Genomic DNA, 17447 nt, shown 5'->3' on the forward strand with positions numbered 1-17447 from the left:
GACCTGGACAAGCTCGAGGAATGGACCCATGTGAACCTTGTGAGGGTTCAACAAGGCAAGTGCAAGGTCCTGCACCTGGGTTGAGACAACACAACAATGCAATCAATACAGGCTGAGGGTTGAAGGGGTTGAGAGCAGCCCTGCCGAGAAGGACTTGGGGGTACTGGTAGGTGAAAAGCTGGACATGAGCCGGCAATGGGCACTCACAGCCCAGATGGCCAACCGTATCCTGGCCTGCACCCAAAGAAGCGTACCCAGCAGGTCGAGGGAGGAGATTCTGGACCTCTACTGCGTTTTGGTGAGACCCCACCGCGAATCCCACGTCCAGCTCTGAAGCCCTCAGCACAGGAAAGACATGGACCTGTTGGAGCGGATCCAAAGGAGGGTCACAAAAATGATCAGAGGGATGGAACACCTCTTCTGTGATGACAGGCTGGGAGAGCCGGGGTTTTTCAGCCTGGAGAAGAGAAGACTCCGGGGAGGCCTTATTGCAGCCTTCCAGTACTTAAAGGGGGCTTATAAAAAAAGATGGGGACAGACTTTTTAGCAGGGCCTATAGCAATAGGACAAGGGGTAATGGTTTTAAACTAGAAGAGGATAGGTTTCAACTAGATATAAGGAAGACATTTTCCACAATGAGGGTGGTGAAACCCTGGAACTGGTTGCCGAGAGAAGTTGTGGATGCCTCTCCCTGGAAGTGTTCAAGGCCAGGCTGGATGGGTCTCTGAGCAAACTGATCTACTTGAAGATGTCCCTGCTCACTACAGCGGGGTTGGATGAGATGACCTTTAAAGATCCATTCCAACCCAAACTATTCTATGATGGTAATCCTCCAGTGCCTAGAAGGAATTAAGATAATTTATTTTTCTTTAAGTAGTACTTTCTGTTACCAATACTGGATAGAAAGATTTTTCCACTTAAGTGTATTACTCATTGCATAAAGACCCCTCTTATTTAAAATTCAAGAGTAATAATTGAAATATGGACATTAGATCAGCCACACTGATCTAGGTCACATAACACTATACGCTGCCTCCACCAGTGATAACTCTCAGGTTTGCCTGACCTGTGTCCCTTCCACAGTGAAAAAGGAATTCCAGTATGCAAGCACACAGAGTACATCACGTTGCACGACCTCTTCCAATTCCTTCAGAAACATTTGTTAGGGTCCTGGTAGCCTCCTCCCCTCCCCACACATCTACCTTTCCATCTGCCATTGTAGCATGTCACAGGAACTCCCTGTCAATCACCTCCTTTCTCTGGGACACCTGGCCCATACAGTAGGGTGGGGAAATATAAGAGGGTGTTTATACGCGTAAGGACAATCTCCATTCCTGTGAGTTTAAAATTTCTTCCCACCCCATCATGTCTGCAGGCAGAGCATGACTGGGCAGAGCCCACTGGCCCAACAAATGAGCTGGGAGCACAATGGGAGGTGTAAAAAGAGTGCTGTTCAGTATTCCCTGCAGCTCCCTGTCCTTGCATTTCAACCTTGGATTCTCATCTCTTCGCAGTATCAAAGGGCTTTGAGCATCTGACATACAAGGGTGGTTGTGGGGACTAATGAAGACAGAGCCAGACACCTCTTAGTGATACTCAGTGAACACACAAGAAAGGTGCAAACTGAAATACAAGAAACACAAGAAAAGGCTTTGGTTTTCGTTTTTTTTTTTAAACCATAAGGCTAGACAAACACCTGGACAGGTTGCCAAGAGATGTTGTGGAGTCTCCACCAACAGAGAGGTTCAAAACCCAACTACACATGTCCCTGGGTAAATACTAGTTGACCCTGTTTCGAGCAGAGGTGTTGGACGAGACAATTTGAGATAGCAAACCCACGAGCGAGCCTGTGCTTAGATAGACCAGGAAAGGCTGTGGGGAGGCAGGGGGTTGGATGTGTTGATCCTCTTGTATCGGAAATAGTGTGGCCAGCAGGAGCAGGGAAGTGATTGTGCCCCTGGACTCGGCACTGGTGAGGCCGCACCTCAAATCCTGTGTTCAGTGTTGGGCCCCTCACTACAAGAAGGACGTTGAGGTGCTGGAGCGTGTCCAGAGAAGGGCAACGGAGCTGGGGAGGGGTCTGGAGCACAAGTCTTATGAGGAGCGGCTGAGGGAGCTGGGGGTGTTCAGTCTGGAGAAGAGGAGGCTGAGGGGAGACCTCATCGCTCTCTACAACTGCCTAAAAGGGGGTTGTGGTGAGGTGAGGGTTGGTCTCTTCTCCCAAGTAACCAGCGATACTACGAGAGGAAGTGGCCTCAAGTTGCACCAGATCTTGGATATTAGGAAGATTTATTTACCGAAAGCTCCGGAACAGGCTGCCCAGGGCAGTGGTAGAGTCACCATCCCCAGAGGTATTTTTTTAAAAGACATGTAGCTGTGGTGCTTAGGGACATGGTTTAGTGGTGGACTTGGCAGTGCTGCATTAACTGTTGGACTCGATGATCTTAAAGGTCTTTTCCAACCTAAACAATTCTGTGATTCTGTGATCTTCCAGAGGTGCCTTCCAACTTCAGTGATTCTGTTCCTCTCCTACTACTGATTAACATATTGAGAGTCAGTAGGGAGTATAGATTAGATTTGTCAGAGGATTGTTTAACTTTTGGTAAATCCCTGACCCCTCTCACATCTCCACAGCATGACAGGCACTGAGCAGAAGGTAAAGGTCTTCACTACAAACGAGTTGTTTCTTTGGAGGTGGCACATAGGTAGTGACATGCAGATTTTAGTAGCTTGCCTGCACAAACAGACTGCAGACCACAGATGTTGTGGGGGTTTTTTCAACAACGCTGCATAACAATTTCGCTACAGTACTCACCTGTACTCAGAACATGTTGTGCTTGTGGAAAATGTGACAATGAATAGGAAAGTAAAATATACAAGTCAAAATAAGATAGAAAAAGAACAAAGCTGCTTTTGCTTGACAAGTATAGTTATCTGTTTAAACAATATTAATTATTATCGAACATTTTAACACATTACCAGATATTTCTGTATAGAAAAAAATCTTTCCCTTCATGTGGGAAAAGAAATCCTTAACAACAAAAAAAAAATCAACTCAAAAAGTGAGCATCTTTGGAATAAGCTTTCCAACATTTTAAAAGTCTAGTCACCTACAAATGAGTTCAGACAATACTTACAGCAAGTACTCCTATATTAGGACTTCAGATGAAAATAACAGATATCAAACTCATATTATTGGCTTTGGCTGGGAGAGAGTTAAATTTCTTCATAGTAGCTAGTATGGGGCTATGGTTTGGATTTGTGACCAAAACACTGTTGATAACACAGGGGTGTTTTAGCTATTGCTGAGCAGTGCTTGTACAGAGCCAAGGCCTTTTCTGCTGCTCACCCCACCCCACCAGCAAGTAGGCTGGGGGTGTACACGGAGTTGGGAGGAGACACAGCCAGGACAGCTGACCCCAGCTGTGACCCCAGGGATATCCCACACCATATAACATCGTGCTCAGCAATATAAACTGGGGGAAAGAAAAAAAGGGAGGGACATTCACAGTTATGGCATACTTCTTCCCAAGTGCCCATTACATGTGATGGAGCCCTGATTTCCTGGAAATGGCTGAACACCTGCCTGCTGATAGGAAGTGGCGAGTGAATTCCTTCTTGTGCTTTGCTTGTGTGTGCAGCTTTTGCTTCATCTGTTAAACGGTCTTTTTCTGTTAAACAGTCTAAACCCACAGGTTTTTGCACTTTTACCCTTCCAATTCTTCTCCCCATCCCACTGGAGGGAGTAAGCGAGCAGCTGCACGGTGCTGAGCTGCCTGCTGCGGTTAACCCACGACAGAACTAAAAAAACTAATTCTGTCCTATTTTCACTATGTAACAACACATCCATCCACTACCATGATTACTCTGGTATTTAAAATTGCTAATAACTCACTCTAACTTCTACCTGTATTACATAACTCTATTCAATAGGAATAATTAGACCAGTGTTAGAATATCAGTTTACCATTTTGGGGACTATAATAATTATGTCTTTAAAGAAGTGCATAAAACATTACAGCGTAAGTATTAAGTCACATCTAAATTAATTTCTGCTAGTTACTTCATCTCAAGAATTAACTCAAAGTGTCTAACAACTGCAGTCTGATTTTTACAAGCTCTTAATACGTTAAGAAATGTATATTACACTACAGACATTAATTTCCCACAGGGTATTTAGCTGAAATACTTCCAGTTGACTTGTCCTAAAAATCACAGACAAAATGCTTAAATCCCAGTGAAAGGCACTTTCTCCATGCTAAATTAAGAATATAAGGCCCAAATTACTACTTACCTACAATCAGCAGTTTATTCCTATTTAGCTAGCACTATTCAGCCTTATACTATCAAAGCAGTCCTGACAGTTCTTGCTTTAAGTGGCTTCCACCGTTTCTTTCCACAAAGGAGGAAAACACCAAATTCATTACGAAAAGGAAAATTTTGTTATGTTAGTACAAAGCTAGTTATAAATGAATGCTGTCAAGTCCACTTCACATGAAGGGTGAACCACTGCCTTACAGGGTTTTCTTGAACAGTTCAATAAGAATTGATGTTCCTATATATTCTCCCTTGAGAAGTCCAGCATAGTAGAGATGAATTTGAATTAAGCGGAAATCCCATAATTCAGTGACAGAACAATATGTAACATCTATTTTAACTATTAAAAAAAAAAAAACTTTTGTGAACACCACAGATACCAGAGGTAACATATGTATAAGCAAGTTAGCAACAGGTTGGAGTTATTCAGCGAAAACATAACCTTATTAGTTCTCAAGAAGGTTGTGCAGAGGACAGTAAAGGAGTGCGTGCATTTTGCTTACCTGGTTCACATTTCTTAAAGAGTTTTGGTATATCTGAAAAACGCTGTTTTGTTTGTTGGGGTTTTTTTAACCCAAACTGAAACCCTGAGCACTCAAATCCCCTCCATAACCTTTCATTCACCGCTTTTCCAGTGCAGGCTGACAAGACAGAAGCTTATCTGCTGTTAAGACATTAATCATTAATGTCTCCAGCCTGTAGGTGGAGAGTGTATCCCATAAGGTTTTCTCAAGCCTCTACAGGTCACAAAAACAACCACTTTCAATTCCATTTTTAAGCCTGCTGGTCACCCACTGTAACTCATAAACCGTTCAACTCATGTATTTTCAACAGCATCCTCCACCTAATGTGCTGGCCACAGATTGCATAAAAATCTCAGCTTCCAAATGGTCTCAGCACAGACTGTCAGAAGCAGAAAGTCAAGTCCATACTCAAGGAGAAAAGAGTGGGAGAAAATAATGTTAAAGCAACCTGGAGCACACATGAAAGTCACTTCAAACCTCTCTGGACTAGCAGCCAACCTCATTTTGCCCACGCTCAGTGCTTCATCAGACACCAGTAAACTATCATACTATTCAGCATAGAGAAGAGGAACATAAAAACCAATTTAGTCCTTATTCATGTACCTTCAGTGAAGCCCATGGGGGCACAGGATCCTGTTGTTTCTCTCATGATGTAGCAACTAGGTTAGAACTGGTGCTTGATAATAAGACTACTCAGGAAACACTAAAAATAAAGTCATCTGTGAGAAGCGCTGATCACACTTTCACGAGCTGCAGATTTGGATACTGCTTCATAACGTACGATATCAAACACAAGGATAGATTTGAATACACTGGTTTGGCTAACTGCTCCTTCATTGCAAGTACCATTTCTGAAGTACACTAGAAACCTGACCATTAATTGCTAAGTCATCCCAAATCACCTAGGTAACAAAACCTAGGTACAGTTACTCACACAGAATATCCAGGACACCTAACTACAATTTAGACACCAGCTGTTAATTAGATAATTAATCACAAACAGACATTCCAAGCAGGGGCCGTAACACGTTTCCATTAAAGTGACCTATGTTTTGCCTTTCTGCTCCCTCCAGAGATACTCTAGAAATTTCAAATACTTGCAGTTACTATCTCTTTTGCTAGCATCTCACTGTTTCTGTGTCAATCATTTATCTTTCTTATGTCTTCCCAAAGTTTCAGACAGCCCTCTCTACACTAAATTATTCAATTCTTCACTTTGCTAATTTAATGCTTAATTGACGTAGTCAACCCCTCCCAGTATTAAATTTAACCCTGCAGTAGCCCATGAAATATTACTCTGTATTCCAACACTGATTTTTGCATGTACTGCTCTTCATTTATATTGTAAATATACTTACTGAGATCTTAAGTACTCAGAGCATGCCCACATAATAAGCACAGTACAAGCATGAGGAAAAGGGGATTTTTGCCTAAGTATCAGCATTGGATGGTTAAGAAAAAAACTTCAGTAATACAGTACTGGAATGCAGCTTGAAAAAATTATCTTATTTCAGTATTGTATTGTTACTTGTAGGCAAGGCAAAAAAATAAAGTAAGAATCGAGAAAGGAAATGAAGAAAGTTTAGTGGTAACTGCACTTACTCTAGCACATGATAGGCAGTGTGGGAGAAAACATGAATGCAACTATTTGACAGTTTGACAAGTGGGCAATGAAGACTTGTATCACTGTTAAATCTGAGGGGAAAAAAGCTGGGATGACCTTAGGCCATGAAAGTCTTTCAACTGTCAACAAGCAGTTTTATCTAATATACTGGGACCATAGGAACAACGCAAAGAAAGAAATGGCACAGACAAAGCAACAATCCAGAAAAATAAGTTGTGCAGCTCTAATTGGACTGACAGAAGTAGGCAAGGCTGCCTTCCTCGAGGCAAGAGGAGGACAATGCAGCACTGAGGGCAAGCCTAAAAATTTTCACCTGCAAGGATGAAAACTTGTAGCTGAATTTAAGAAATAAAAAACTGGCAACATTTGGTAAAGATTCAAGTATGTGAAACTGCAGAAAAACCTGTGCTCAAGGGAACACCCAGATAAACGCGGGCCTGCAGAACAGAAAGGAGAGGGGCAATGTTCACCCACTGAGCCAGGAAAATGCTGAAAAATTAGGTTTCTTTAAGTCATATAGCTCATATGCTGATAACCAGGGAGGGACAAGGGAGCAGTCACCCAGACAATTACTTTCTTTGCAAATAATTGCAGAGAGGCAGAAAGGCACATCTATAAGAGCCAAATGTAAGTGGGCAGTCACATTCTACTGCACATATGCAGTTGTATTTCTAGACAGAGTAAAAATACATGTGTGCACTCAGCACAGTGCAGCTCACGTCCTGAAGTTGGGCAGTGTGGTCTAAGAGCTCCAACAGCCCTCCAAATTTTTTTTTATTTGTAGTAACGTACAGCTACTTTCATTCATATCATCCTTTACAACCATCTCATTTTAATGACTGACTGTAATTCATTAGCATTTTAAAATGTCTATTAGCAATTTTTATTAAAAAAAACAGCAAATTATTTTTTTTAATAACCTTTCCTCTTTAGTACTAGTAAAGGTGATACTTAGGATAGTCATTTTTCTCATAGTAGTGCCTAATGTGGAAGTGATGGATAATTTTGCTGCTCACGCACACCCCTCAATTTCTACTCTTAATTCTAAGTACTATAGTACATCAACTCTTTTTTTTTTTCCTGCTGTTCGGTCTCCTAATCCTCTTTAAGAATGAACTTACAGTGATCTGGGGGTCTGATCCTATTTTTTTTCCAATGTGATTATTCTGAGACACCATTAACTTGTCTAAACATTATGTCTAAATATTTGAAGTTGCAACTGATGGAACACTTGAATGAACAGAGTCTCGATAGCAATATGAACCTCTTTAAACTGCATCAGCATCAAACATGTTCATTTGAAAAGGATCTCTTATACTGCACAGGCTAATCAACATTAAACTGTTCCAAAAACGTGTCCTGAATTGCAGTTTTCACCTGTTGTGTAATACTACAGTCTGAAGCCATTTCTAGTGAAATGGTGGCATCCTGTGGCAGATATTGGTCACTGCAAGAATGGCAGCTTTGGAACTATTTGCATGAAAAACACATTAATTAGTAATCAAAGCAGTTAATCTCAAGAATCCGTTTCAGTTCGTTATTTACATTACAACACAATTGGCACATTTGCAGAGTTATTTTGAAAGACTTCTTTTTTCTTTCCCTACATCTCATTTTTGAGTGGCATTGCTCTTGTCCAGATTATAAATTACTTTCATCATCTCACAAGTGAGTTAATGCCACTCTTGGGGGAGGAAATTACCATCTTTGTAGGTTTGATACATATTCTCAGTATTTAGGAGATCCACCTATCCCAGGTTGTTACCTATCGCCTTGGACTACATGACCTCAAAAGGTCCCTTTCAACCCAAAAATTCTATGATTCAAAAAGAACACTGTCAATCATGCAAGAAGACTCTGCTAAGCAAGTTGTTTAGGAGGTAGAACAGTTTCTCAGATGCTAATCTTGATTAATGCTTCTCATCTCCTAAGAAAATCTAGCATCCCCTCAGTTTTTCTGGCTCTTTCATGTTGTTAGTGTTGTCCAGTCCCATCATTAATACAGGCTTAAATTGAATGAATTGCTACGGCCACCAGTTTAGCCTAGTATTTAAATGAACGTAAAGATCTATTAGGCTAATAGGTTGGGTCTACCGACCCAAATAAGGCTTGAGCCAATGTTAACCAGCTTTACATGAAAATTTACATGAAACAACATCTTTAAATGTCATCATGTTCTTTCTGGCTTTGAAAAATAAGATGTTACTCTCTGATACATGGATCTGAACTTCCTGGAGAAACACACTATAACTGTACGTTTTAATAGCAAAAGGGGTTTTTCCACTCTTTATCAATCCTACTTCTTTATTTCTATACTGTGTTTCTGGGTGTAATAATCCAGTGGATAAAAGAAATCTTAAGAAGTCAAGGGGTTTTTTGTTGAAATAATTTTTGTATTACCGTACTACTTGGACTACTTAATTGACATGTTGGCAATAATCTAGAAACAAGAAAGGCAGATATATATAATCTTCTCCTTCCTAAAATTAATTTGCCTCCTGCTCTCTCAGGTAGTATAAAATTAATCAGTGAACACTGATAAATCTGCACAATCTGATACCGCTAAGAGAATAATCTCGTCATTGAATTGTAGGTAATCCAATCTTCCTAGGTTACACAGAGTTATAGAAATGCTTGCTAGTACAAAGACATCAAGTAACTCCATTTTAGTTGAGTGTTTTTAGTGACCATGGCTTCAGTACACTGGAAAATCTGTTGTGCATGAGCCATACATATTAAGAATGTGCTTGGTAGTGATGTGATTTTCTCCTGCCATCCACAGCCACAAAGGAATGTTTGGATGATACGTTCAGACACATGGGTGAGAATTACCAGGACAGACAGATTTCACATCCTCCTGAGAAACCCTGAAACCCTCAAACCTCAATTTCTCTCCGCAGTTTCTGTAACGGGATTTCACACTAAGTCAGATCAACCAGTTTCGCATCTCCGAACAAATGCAAAATTCGCTCTTACAAAAAGGCAGTTGTGTTCACATCTGAGTCTCTCAGGGATGTGTTTGGTCCTGCACCACTGTAAGATAATGACTATTATGTAAACCTGAAAAGGAAAAGCGCCTTTATTTATACATCTGTTTAACAACTCTAGGCAGGGGTAAGAAACTTGGAGCTTTTTGCTTTCTAAGGAAAGGTCTTTTCAGACAGTGGTACAAAATTAATCCTCCTTGTTTCATGGCTAGCATGTTGAATAAAATGTTTCAAACTAACAATGGCCATATGTACTGGGTTTGCATGGCAAGGTTTTGGTAGTGGGGGGCTGCAGGAGTGGCTTCTGTGAGAAGCTGCTAGAAGTTTCCCCTGTGTATGATAGAGCCAGTGCCAGCCGGCTCCAAGACAAACCCACCGCTGGCCAAGGCAGAGCCTGGGTCAGTGACAGTAGTAGCACCTCTGGGATAACATATTTAAGAAGGGGAGAAAAAAACGGCACAACAGCAATTGCAGCCAGAGAGAGGAGTGAGAATATGTGAGAGGAAGAACTCTGCAGGCAGCAAGGTCAGAGAAGAAGGAGGGGGAGGAGGTGCTCCAGGCACCAGAGCAGAGATTCCCTTGCAGCCTGTGTCATGAAGACCACAGTGAGGCAGGCTGTCCCCCTGCAGCCCACGGAGCTCCACGCTGGAGCAGATCTCCACCCACAGCCTGTGGAGGACCCCCATGCTGGAGCAAGTGGATGTACCCGAAGGAGGCTGTGGCCCCCTGGGAGGCTTGTGCTGGAGCGGCTCCTGGCAGGACTTGTGGAGAGAAGAGTCTACGCTGGAGCAGGTTTGCTGGCAGGACTTGTGACCCAGCGGGGGACCCACACTGGAGCAGTCTGTTCCTGAAGGACTGCACCCCATGGAAGGGTTCCAGGGCTGGGGCACTTCATGAACAACTGCAGCCTGTGGGAAGGACTCACAGTGGAGAAGTTCATGGAGGACTGTCTCCCGTGGAAGGGACCCCACGCTGAGCAGGGGAAGAGTCTGAGGAATCCTCCCCCTGAGGAGGAATGAGCAGCAGAAACGTGTGATGAACTGACCACAAGCCCCACTCCCCGTCCCCCTGTGCTGCTCGGTGGGGAGGAGGTATAGAACTCAGGGGTGAAGTTGAGCCCGGGAAGAAGGGAAGGGTGGGGGGAAGATGTTTTAAGATTTGGTTTTAGTTCTCATTACCCTACTCTGATTTGACTGGCAATAAATTAAACTAATTGCCCCAAGGCGAGCCTGTTTTGCTGAATGACCTCTCCCTGTCCTTATCTCAACCCAAAAGTTTTTCATTATGCTTTCTCTCCCCTGTCCAATTGAGAAGGGGAGTGACAGAGCGGCGTTGGTGGGCACCTGGTATCCAGTCAGACTCAACCCACCACATCATAAAACTTGTTTTAGTGATTCCCATAAGCTAAAGAGTGGATGCCATTGTTGTAGATGTTCAATCTTAGCATCATCTTTGTTTCTCTCACTGTAGAGCACATACATAAGTATAAATTACACCCATCTTAAAATGTTTATTCTCATTGGCTGTAAGAAAGCACAAATTTGTCAGTAAGTCAGTTCCTTCTACTGTTGTTCCACCAGAAGTTTCAAAAGTACTCTCCTGCAGCTATCTGATCTGTCTTAGCTTTTCCAGTCCTCGGGACCCCTCAATGGTTTTCAGAAGAGATCCGTTCCTCTCCTCCTTACCTTGTGTTCAGCGTGAAAGCATTCAAACTTGTCACCAGTTTCAAAAAGGACCGCTCAGACCTTTCAAATGAGCCTCCTTACAGAAAACGTCCTCTCTATTCATCTTCTGGTCTGAATCTCATCTCACTCATACCAGCCATGAGTCCATGAAATAACTAACAGAGTAACAATATAATGTTGCCACAGAGTAGCCCGCTGTCTTTAACCTCAGAAATAGTCATACTAAATTTTGCTACAGTTCCCTCTCCCAGTATTTTTCTCCCATGCAAATCAGCAAAGCATAACAACAAGAATCTCTTCACAGAAAGTATACAAACCTTTTCACAATGTCACACCCTGAAAAAAATACTTCTAATATCTGTAGCTGAGCCTGGATCTCATTTTGGAAGCCTGAACAGCTTTTATTTCCCGTCCTCCCCCCGCCTCCAACCATTACTTGTAAAGTTGCTACTTCTTATTGTAGTTACACCAAACACAGAAAAACAAAAACTTAGACATTCAGGAATAAAACTCACCATGCTGTTCATCTTTGAAGAGGACGAGCTTGCTCTCTGCTTCCGTAGGCTGTTAAGTTCTTCTGTATTTCCATCATTTGGTTTTATGATCAGCCGACTGCCTCCGGCAGTACCTTCTGAAGAGGATCTCAGCCGTTTCTCAACAAATCTGTCTTCTCGGTACGGACTGAAGCTATTGGCAAGATCAACTACAAATAGAGAAGAAATCAGCAATCTCTGCCGAGAATTACTCTCTACAAACATTTTCTTAATGAGAACACTGCTTTGCTTGAATTGTTTCCATTGAAAGGCAGTCACATAAGAGATATCCCGTAGAAAGCAGATCATGCTTGCCTAGATAAAAATGCCACCTGGGCCACCAGTTCGTTGTTCAGCCCCCAATGCCTAGCACACTCAGCCTGCTACAGCCCAGTCCACAGCTCCTCACAGAATCCTGAAGAACCCTTGCTCCATGCTTTCCTTTCTCCCTCGGTTGGACCCTTGTCCAAACCACTGTCCAGTAAAAACCACCAGAGAAACTATCGCTGATCCACCGGTGCTAAACCCACCCTGCGTTACTCTGCATCCTGAGGCAAGTCTAGGTTTTGTAGGGCCAGGTCACAGCTTTGTTACCACTGCATAGGACAGGGATGGACACTGGTTTCGGATTCTGTTTGGCCTTCCGAGCTCAGTTCTGCATCCACACCCTCCAAACCCAGCCTGCAGCCAGCAGACTGAATCCCAGTTCCCAATTCCAGTTAAATAGTAACACATCAGAAAAGAAGAGGAAAAAAATACATTTTGAGGTGTTAGGGCAAATTTAGAGATGGGGAACGACAAAAGCATAATATCATAATAAATGTAACACAAAAAATCTTATCTTTTGCCTTTTGTGAGAAAACAGACATTTTCTCTTTTTTTTTTTTCCCAAAAAATCCCTATCACATAAAAAATATATAAAGTTATACTAAGAAATATAAGGCACATCAAACCTACTCATACATTAACATCATGTTCGCAATGCTGTCTACAATGATATCAGCTATGAGACCAGTTATGGAAGAGAAAATATTACCAAAGAAAATGCACAGAAATACTTTTCATTCACATCTGGTTTTAAATATTGTTTTAGCAAAACCAAATGTTCAAACCAGTCTGGTTGTAACAGATACAGCTACTTATAATCATATCTTACTGAATGCCACATAAGCTTTTTCTGTATTTGTTTTATTTAATATGACAGGATTTTATATCTTTTTTCAATGTATCCTTGGCCAGTTTCTAATTTCAAATACATTCTTCACCACACATAAAAAAAAACGCATTTTGAACAGAACTATAAAACCCTAACCATTAATGACTCACTTTTATATAGTGCAGTATTAGCTCTAGAGTTTCTGTGAACATTAATCCCACTTACAAAAATCCCTCTATCAGTTTCAACTCCAGTTAGCTGCCGTCCAGAAACACAGTTTAAATACACAACTGTCAGTGCATGAGTTTCAAATGCACTGTGCATTTCTAAACACCACTCCAAGTTACTCACTTGTTGTTCTGCAGTACACTCTAGTAAGTCAGACTCAAACGGATGAGCTTATTCACAAATGAGCCACTGTTGCAAGGAAGATCAACCAAGTGCTCAGGACCGATAACATATAAAAATTGAAATATTTTTTCTCCCAATTGACTAAGGTTCTGAGGGAAAGAGGTCCCTTCTGGTGAAAGCTAATTTAGTGGATTAATTTGACCTCATATTGCCATTAATGTACAAGATGTCTAACCAAGCCTTGCAGTGACAAATAATTCAAAAGGCAAGATTGCTTTTGATTGCTTATAATCTACATGCCTTGATAAACATCCAAGTGAAAAGATGGGTATGAATTCATATGAGTTTACACTCATTCATTTTCCAATACAACCACTATAAATGCTATCTTGTTAACTCTCACAAATTTTGTCCCACGAGATACAGCCTCAGGATTATGCAAGAAAGCACCAGTCTTTAAGTTGGTTTGAGAAAACAAACTGTCAGAGATAAATGTCTTCTGATAGGTGTCCTTCACTCAAGGGCCTGCAGCTCTATAGACTGGGATTTCCAGGCACAGCCTTTCCACTTAATCTTGTTAATATTTCCAAATTCCTTTCATAAACTAAAAATCCAGTGTGAAATTTAGATGGTAATTAACTCTGTTTCATAGATTACATAATGAGAACTTGCACAATGTTATTTCAGATGGAAGCAGAAATAGGATCTCTCATATTTTGCCACAGAAATATCCACTCCAAGCTACTCTAAAACATCAGTTGAATAGAACAAGCAAGAGTTGGGAAATTTCAAACCTCAGATCAATATAAGATAAACTGTGTTATTTTTCACAACCAGACTAAAAGAAGGTTGCCATTTCTCTGGCAATGTTTCCATCTCAAACAATGCAACTCTCTGGCTCAATTCCAAAATAGGCATGCCTCAAAAATGCAGCCTTCAAGAGGTGAGTATCAATACTTTCTTTATCCATTTTCTATCACAGGAAAGCATAGCTATGAACAGCAGTGATGAGCGTTAGCAAACTGTAAAACATGAACTCAAAAAATCATAGACTTTTTGTTTAATTCCTACAATTTTGAGAGGAGGGCACAATTCATAACTTTTGAACTTCCTAGCTAGCACTGGCAACTCTACAAAAACACTTAATGACCAAACAATTCTTACGGAAGAACTGAGGCCAAAAAAACCCCACCAAATCCAACAATGAAAAGACCATAAGACATACCTTTATAACAGTTTGTTTCATAACCCTGTTGTGTCTTAAAGGACTGAGGTTCAGAACATGGAACAATCTTAGACTCCATTGCAGGAATTGTCTCTCGTGTGTGCTTGGACGGCGTGCTTTCATCTCTGTCCCCACTCAACTTGTGTGCGTTTGGAGAGTGTCTCACCGGTTCTTCTCTACGTTGAAACGCCAAGGTTTCTAAACGTGCATTTGCAGAGTTCATTTCTCCTATGTGCCTGGCATTGTTAACATGTAGTTCATTGGCTTGCAACAATATTTTTGTTTGATTAGCAGCTGAGGTTTTGAATAAGGTATTAGATTCAACTCTACACAAGCTTGCGTGACTCGCAGGAGATAGACCAGCAGAATGGCCAGTACCTTCCACAAAATCAGTTTCCCTCGCAGAAGCAGCAGCCGGATTAAAGAAGATCTGAGAGGTAGAGACATTGTGGCCAAAATCCTCTGCAAGCAGCACCCCAGTCCCGCTGCTGGGCAGAGCATCAACTTCTGAAACAGAATCCTCCGTCAAGGCGACAAAGTCAGAGGGGGTCTGGGCAGCTGTGAGGTCAGCCGAGAGCAGCGGGGACTGCAAGGAGCTTCCCATGCACTCTGTCGTCTCCGCCGAACATGGAGGAGAGGACTTGGCAATCACAGGCTCACTTTCCACACACGATTTAACCTCCAGCAAGCACCTGGACTGCTGCACAGAAGAGACTGACTGACTCTCTGGAACTGGTTTGGAAAATTTGTAGTGCGATGAGAAAGATTTAGGGAGAAGTTTTCGTGTGGATTGTTTGACAGAATATCGGCTCTGCTCCTCTGCAAAGCCTGAATCATCACCCTCATTATTCCCAGAGCTTATGCAATTTATAAAGACATTCTTATTAGTTGAGGGCTCCTTTCCCTTTTCAAAATCATCTGTCAAAGACCTTGTTATCTTCTTGCTACGTGAGCTGCCAAAGCCAACTGAATGCCTTCCTCTGCTTTTAATGTGTTCCTCTAAGCTCAGTTTTTGAAAAGTGCTGAAAGAGGACTGGGCACCATTTGAGATGTTAACATTTTGACTAGCTGAGTCAGGCTTCTGCTCACTCCCTTTCTTGTTGTGGAAGCTAATGGAAGGAGTCCGGAAAATACTCCGGCGCTTGCCTGTGCTCCCTGAGCTGGAGTTGGTGCTGGATGGGGAGGAGGTGTGGACACCAATGGCATTAGCAGAAGAAGGTGAGGAAGGAAGGGAGTCGTGTCTCCGGCTAATACTTCTCCTGAATATTGGCAACCGAGATACTAGAGTCGATCGTCTGGATCCCGAGTCCCCCATCAGGGCACAAAGTCTCTGTGGTTCTTCACAGCCAATAAACTAATCTGGGATGAGGAGAGAAAAAAAAAAAAAAGAAAGATAAAAGGTTCAGCCTCAAAGTCCACTTGAACAGGCTTTAAGTCAGCCTAAATACATGAAATGCCAACATCAGTTTTACGTACAGCTACAAGTTGTTGCATATGCATTACTGAATATTTTTAGAATTTCAAAGTGATGTTCAATAGGCAGCGCTGAAAACCCGGCAGCTGAGCAAAGATGTGGCTCAAAACATGCTACAGATGAGAGATACATTATTATATATGATATATTATACAATGCAGATAACACTATAAAATCTACATGCCAAAAGACATAAATATATCACCCAAATGTCCTTGGTTTTGTAAATTCTTGGGACAAGTCTACTTATAAACTGTAAGCTCTCCTTTTAAGAGACTTCATTTTCCATGATCTGAGTAGAACAAAATATTTTTAAGAAAGAATTTCAATTTCCCAACCTTCACTGAACTTTCAGTTGGATTTTTAATTCCTCTGTACGCTCCTGCTAAAGGCTGTATGTATCACCTTACAGCAGAGAAAATGCTGTCATTACAGTCAAGCTAAAATATGTACCACCAAAAATTCTTCCTAAGGAACTGTAAGTTCTAGGCATTTACTGTCAAAATATGGGATCACGTTTCTAGATTTGAACTTTAATATTTCCTTTGAACACTTCTCTGCAATCCTCTTGTAGCCTACTTGCTTATTATTAGCTGGTTTTGCAGTTTTTTGAATTAGTGATAAGTGTTTCATAAACAGACACTTGGCATTTTTTATAAATATTTAAGCAATAAAAACTCATTTTGATCAGCACAGCAGATGTACTAGAAGAAATTTAATCTTTATGAAATATATACCAGTTCTACCTCCTTTTTGTTCTCGTTATAGTAAACTACCACTGTGAGAGATAGGACCACAGAGGGAGCAATAAAGACACATGATATATAAGCACAAGAGCAAGAGAGGCTGTAGGTATAAAGCCCGAGTGCAACTTTGTGAGCTGCAAGTGTTCAGCACATAGACATAAAACTCAGGTCATCTATCTAAATAATGTTTGTATGTCAAGTGCAAAAACAAATTCATTCATCTAACGAGCAACGGAATATGCATTATGCAGCTACAACTATCTATGAACAATATATATATTTGTAGTGTATATAGACACATATATATATAAAAACAAAAATGGGAACAGAATATTTAAGGAGTAATGAAACTATATGTATGTTATATTACTATGAAAGGGTAACAAGTAAGTTCAGAGACTATTTCTGACTAGACATTGGACTGTACTTTCTGTGTTGTTAACTTTTTTTTTTTTTTTTAAATCTAGTTCAGCTCCATGAACATGCACTGCCAAGCAGCCACAATATTCACAAGCACCAAGAATGAATAAGCAATTTTGTAGCTTAAGATGAGAGAAACAGCTTGGGAAAGGTCACTAATCCTAGAAGTCATTGGTGATCTCTGATGACAAGCTAAAACTCGACCTAGACAATACCAAGGTCCTGCGATTGAAACCCAAACTTGAATTCAGTCTAATTGGGACAGAACTGATGGTACAGGCACACACACACACAAATGATCAGAATAACTTTACATCCACCAAACTGATGCACGGCCAGTTGTTCCATTTCACTGACACGTAAGTTAGTTTGCATTTACACCAGAGGCAGCAGCACAGAGAAGCT

At 41.3% G+C, this 17447-nt stretch overlaps 1 protein-coding gene across 1 annotated transcript in view; it reads right to left on the minus strand.

Annotated features, from left to right (window-relative positions):
* The window catches only part of CCSER1 (coiled-coil serine rich protein 1), a gene marked incomplete at its 3' end in the record, with an annotated part of 640571 nt that extends 623912 nt beyond the window's left edge, over positions 1-16659 (minus strand). The window contains exons 1-2 of the mRNA XM_081999116.1: positions 14403-16659; positions 11653-11840 (exon numbers count right to left, since the gene is read on the minus strand). Coding sequence (XP_081855242.1) covers positions 11653-11840; positions 14403-15717 — 1503 coding nt within the window. The 5' untranslated portion in view covers positions 15718-16659. The remainder of the gene's footprint in view (positions 1-11652; positions 11841-14402) is intronic.
* Between the last annotated feature and the right edge of the window lie 788 nt (positions 16660-17447).

The sequence above is a fragment of the Phaethon aethereus genome (genome assembly GCF_964289735.1).
Source record: "Phaethon aethereus genome assembly, chromosome: 4".
Classification (NCBI taxonomy): Eukaryota; Metazoa; Chordata; class Aves; order Phaethontiformes; family Phaethontidae; genus Phaethon; species Phaethon aethereus.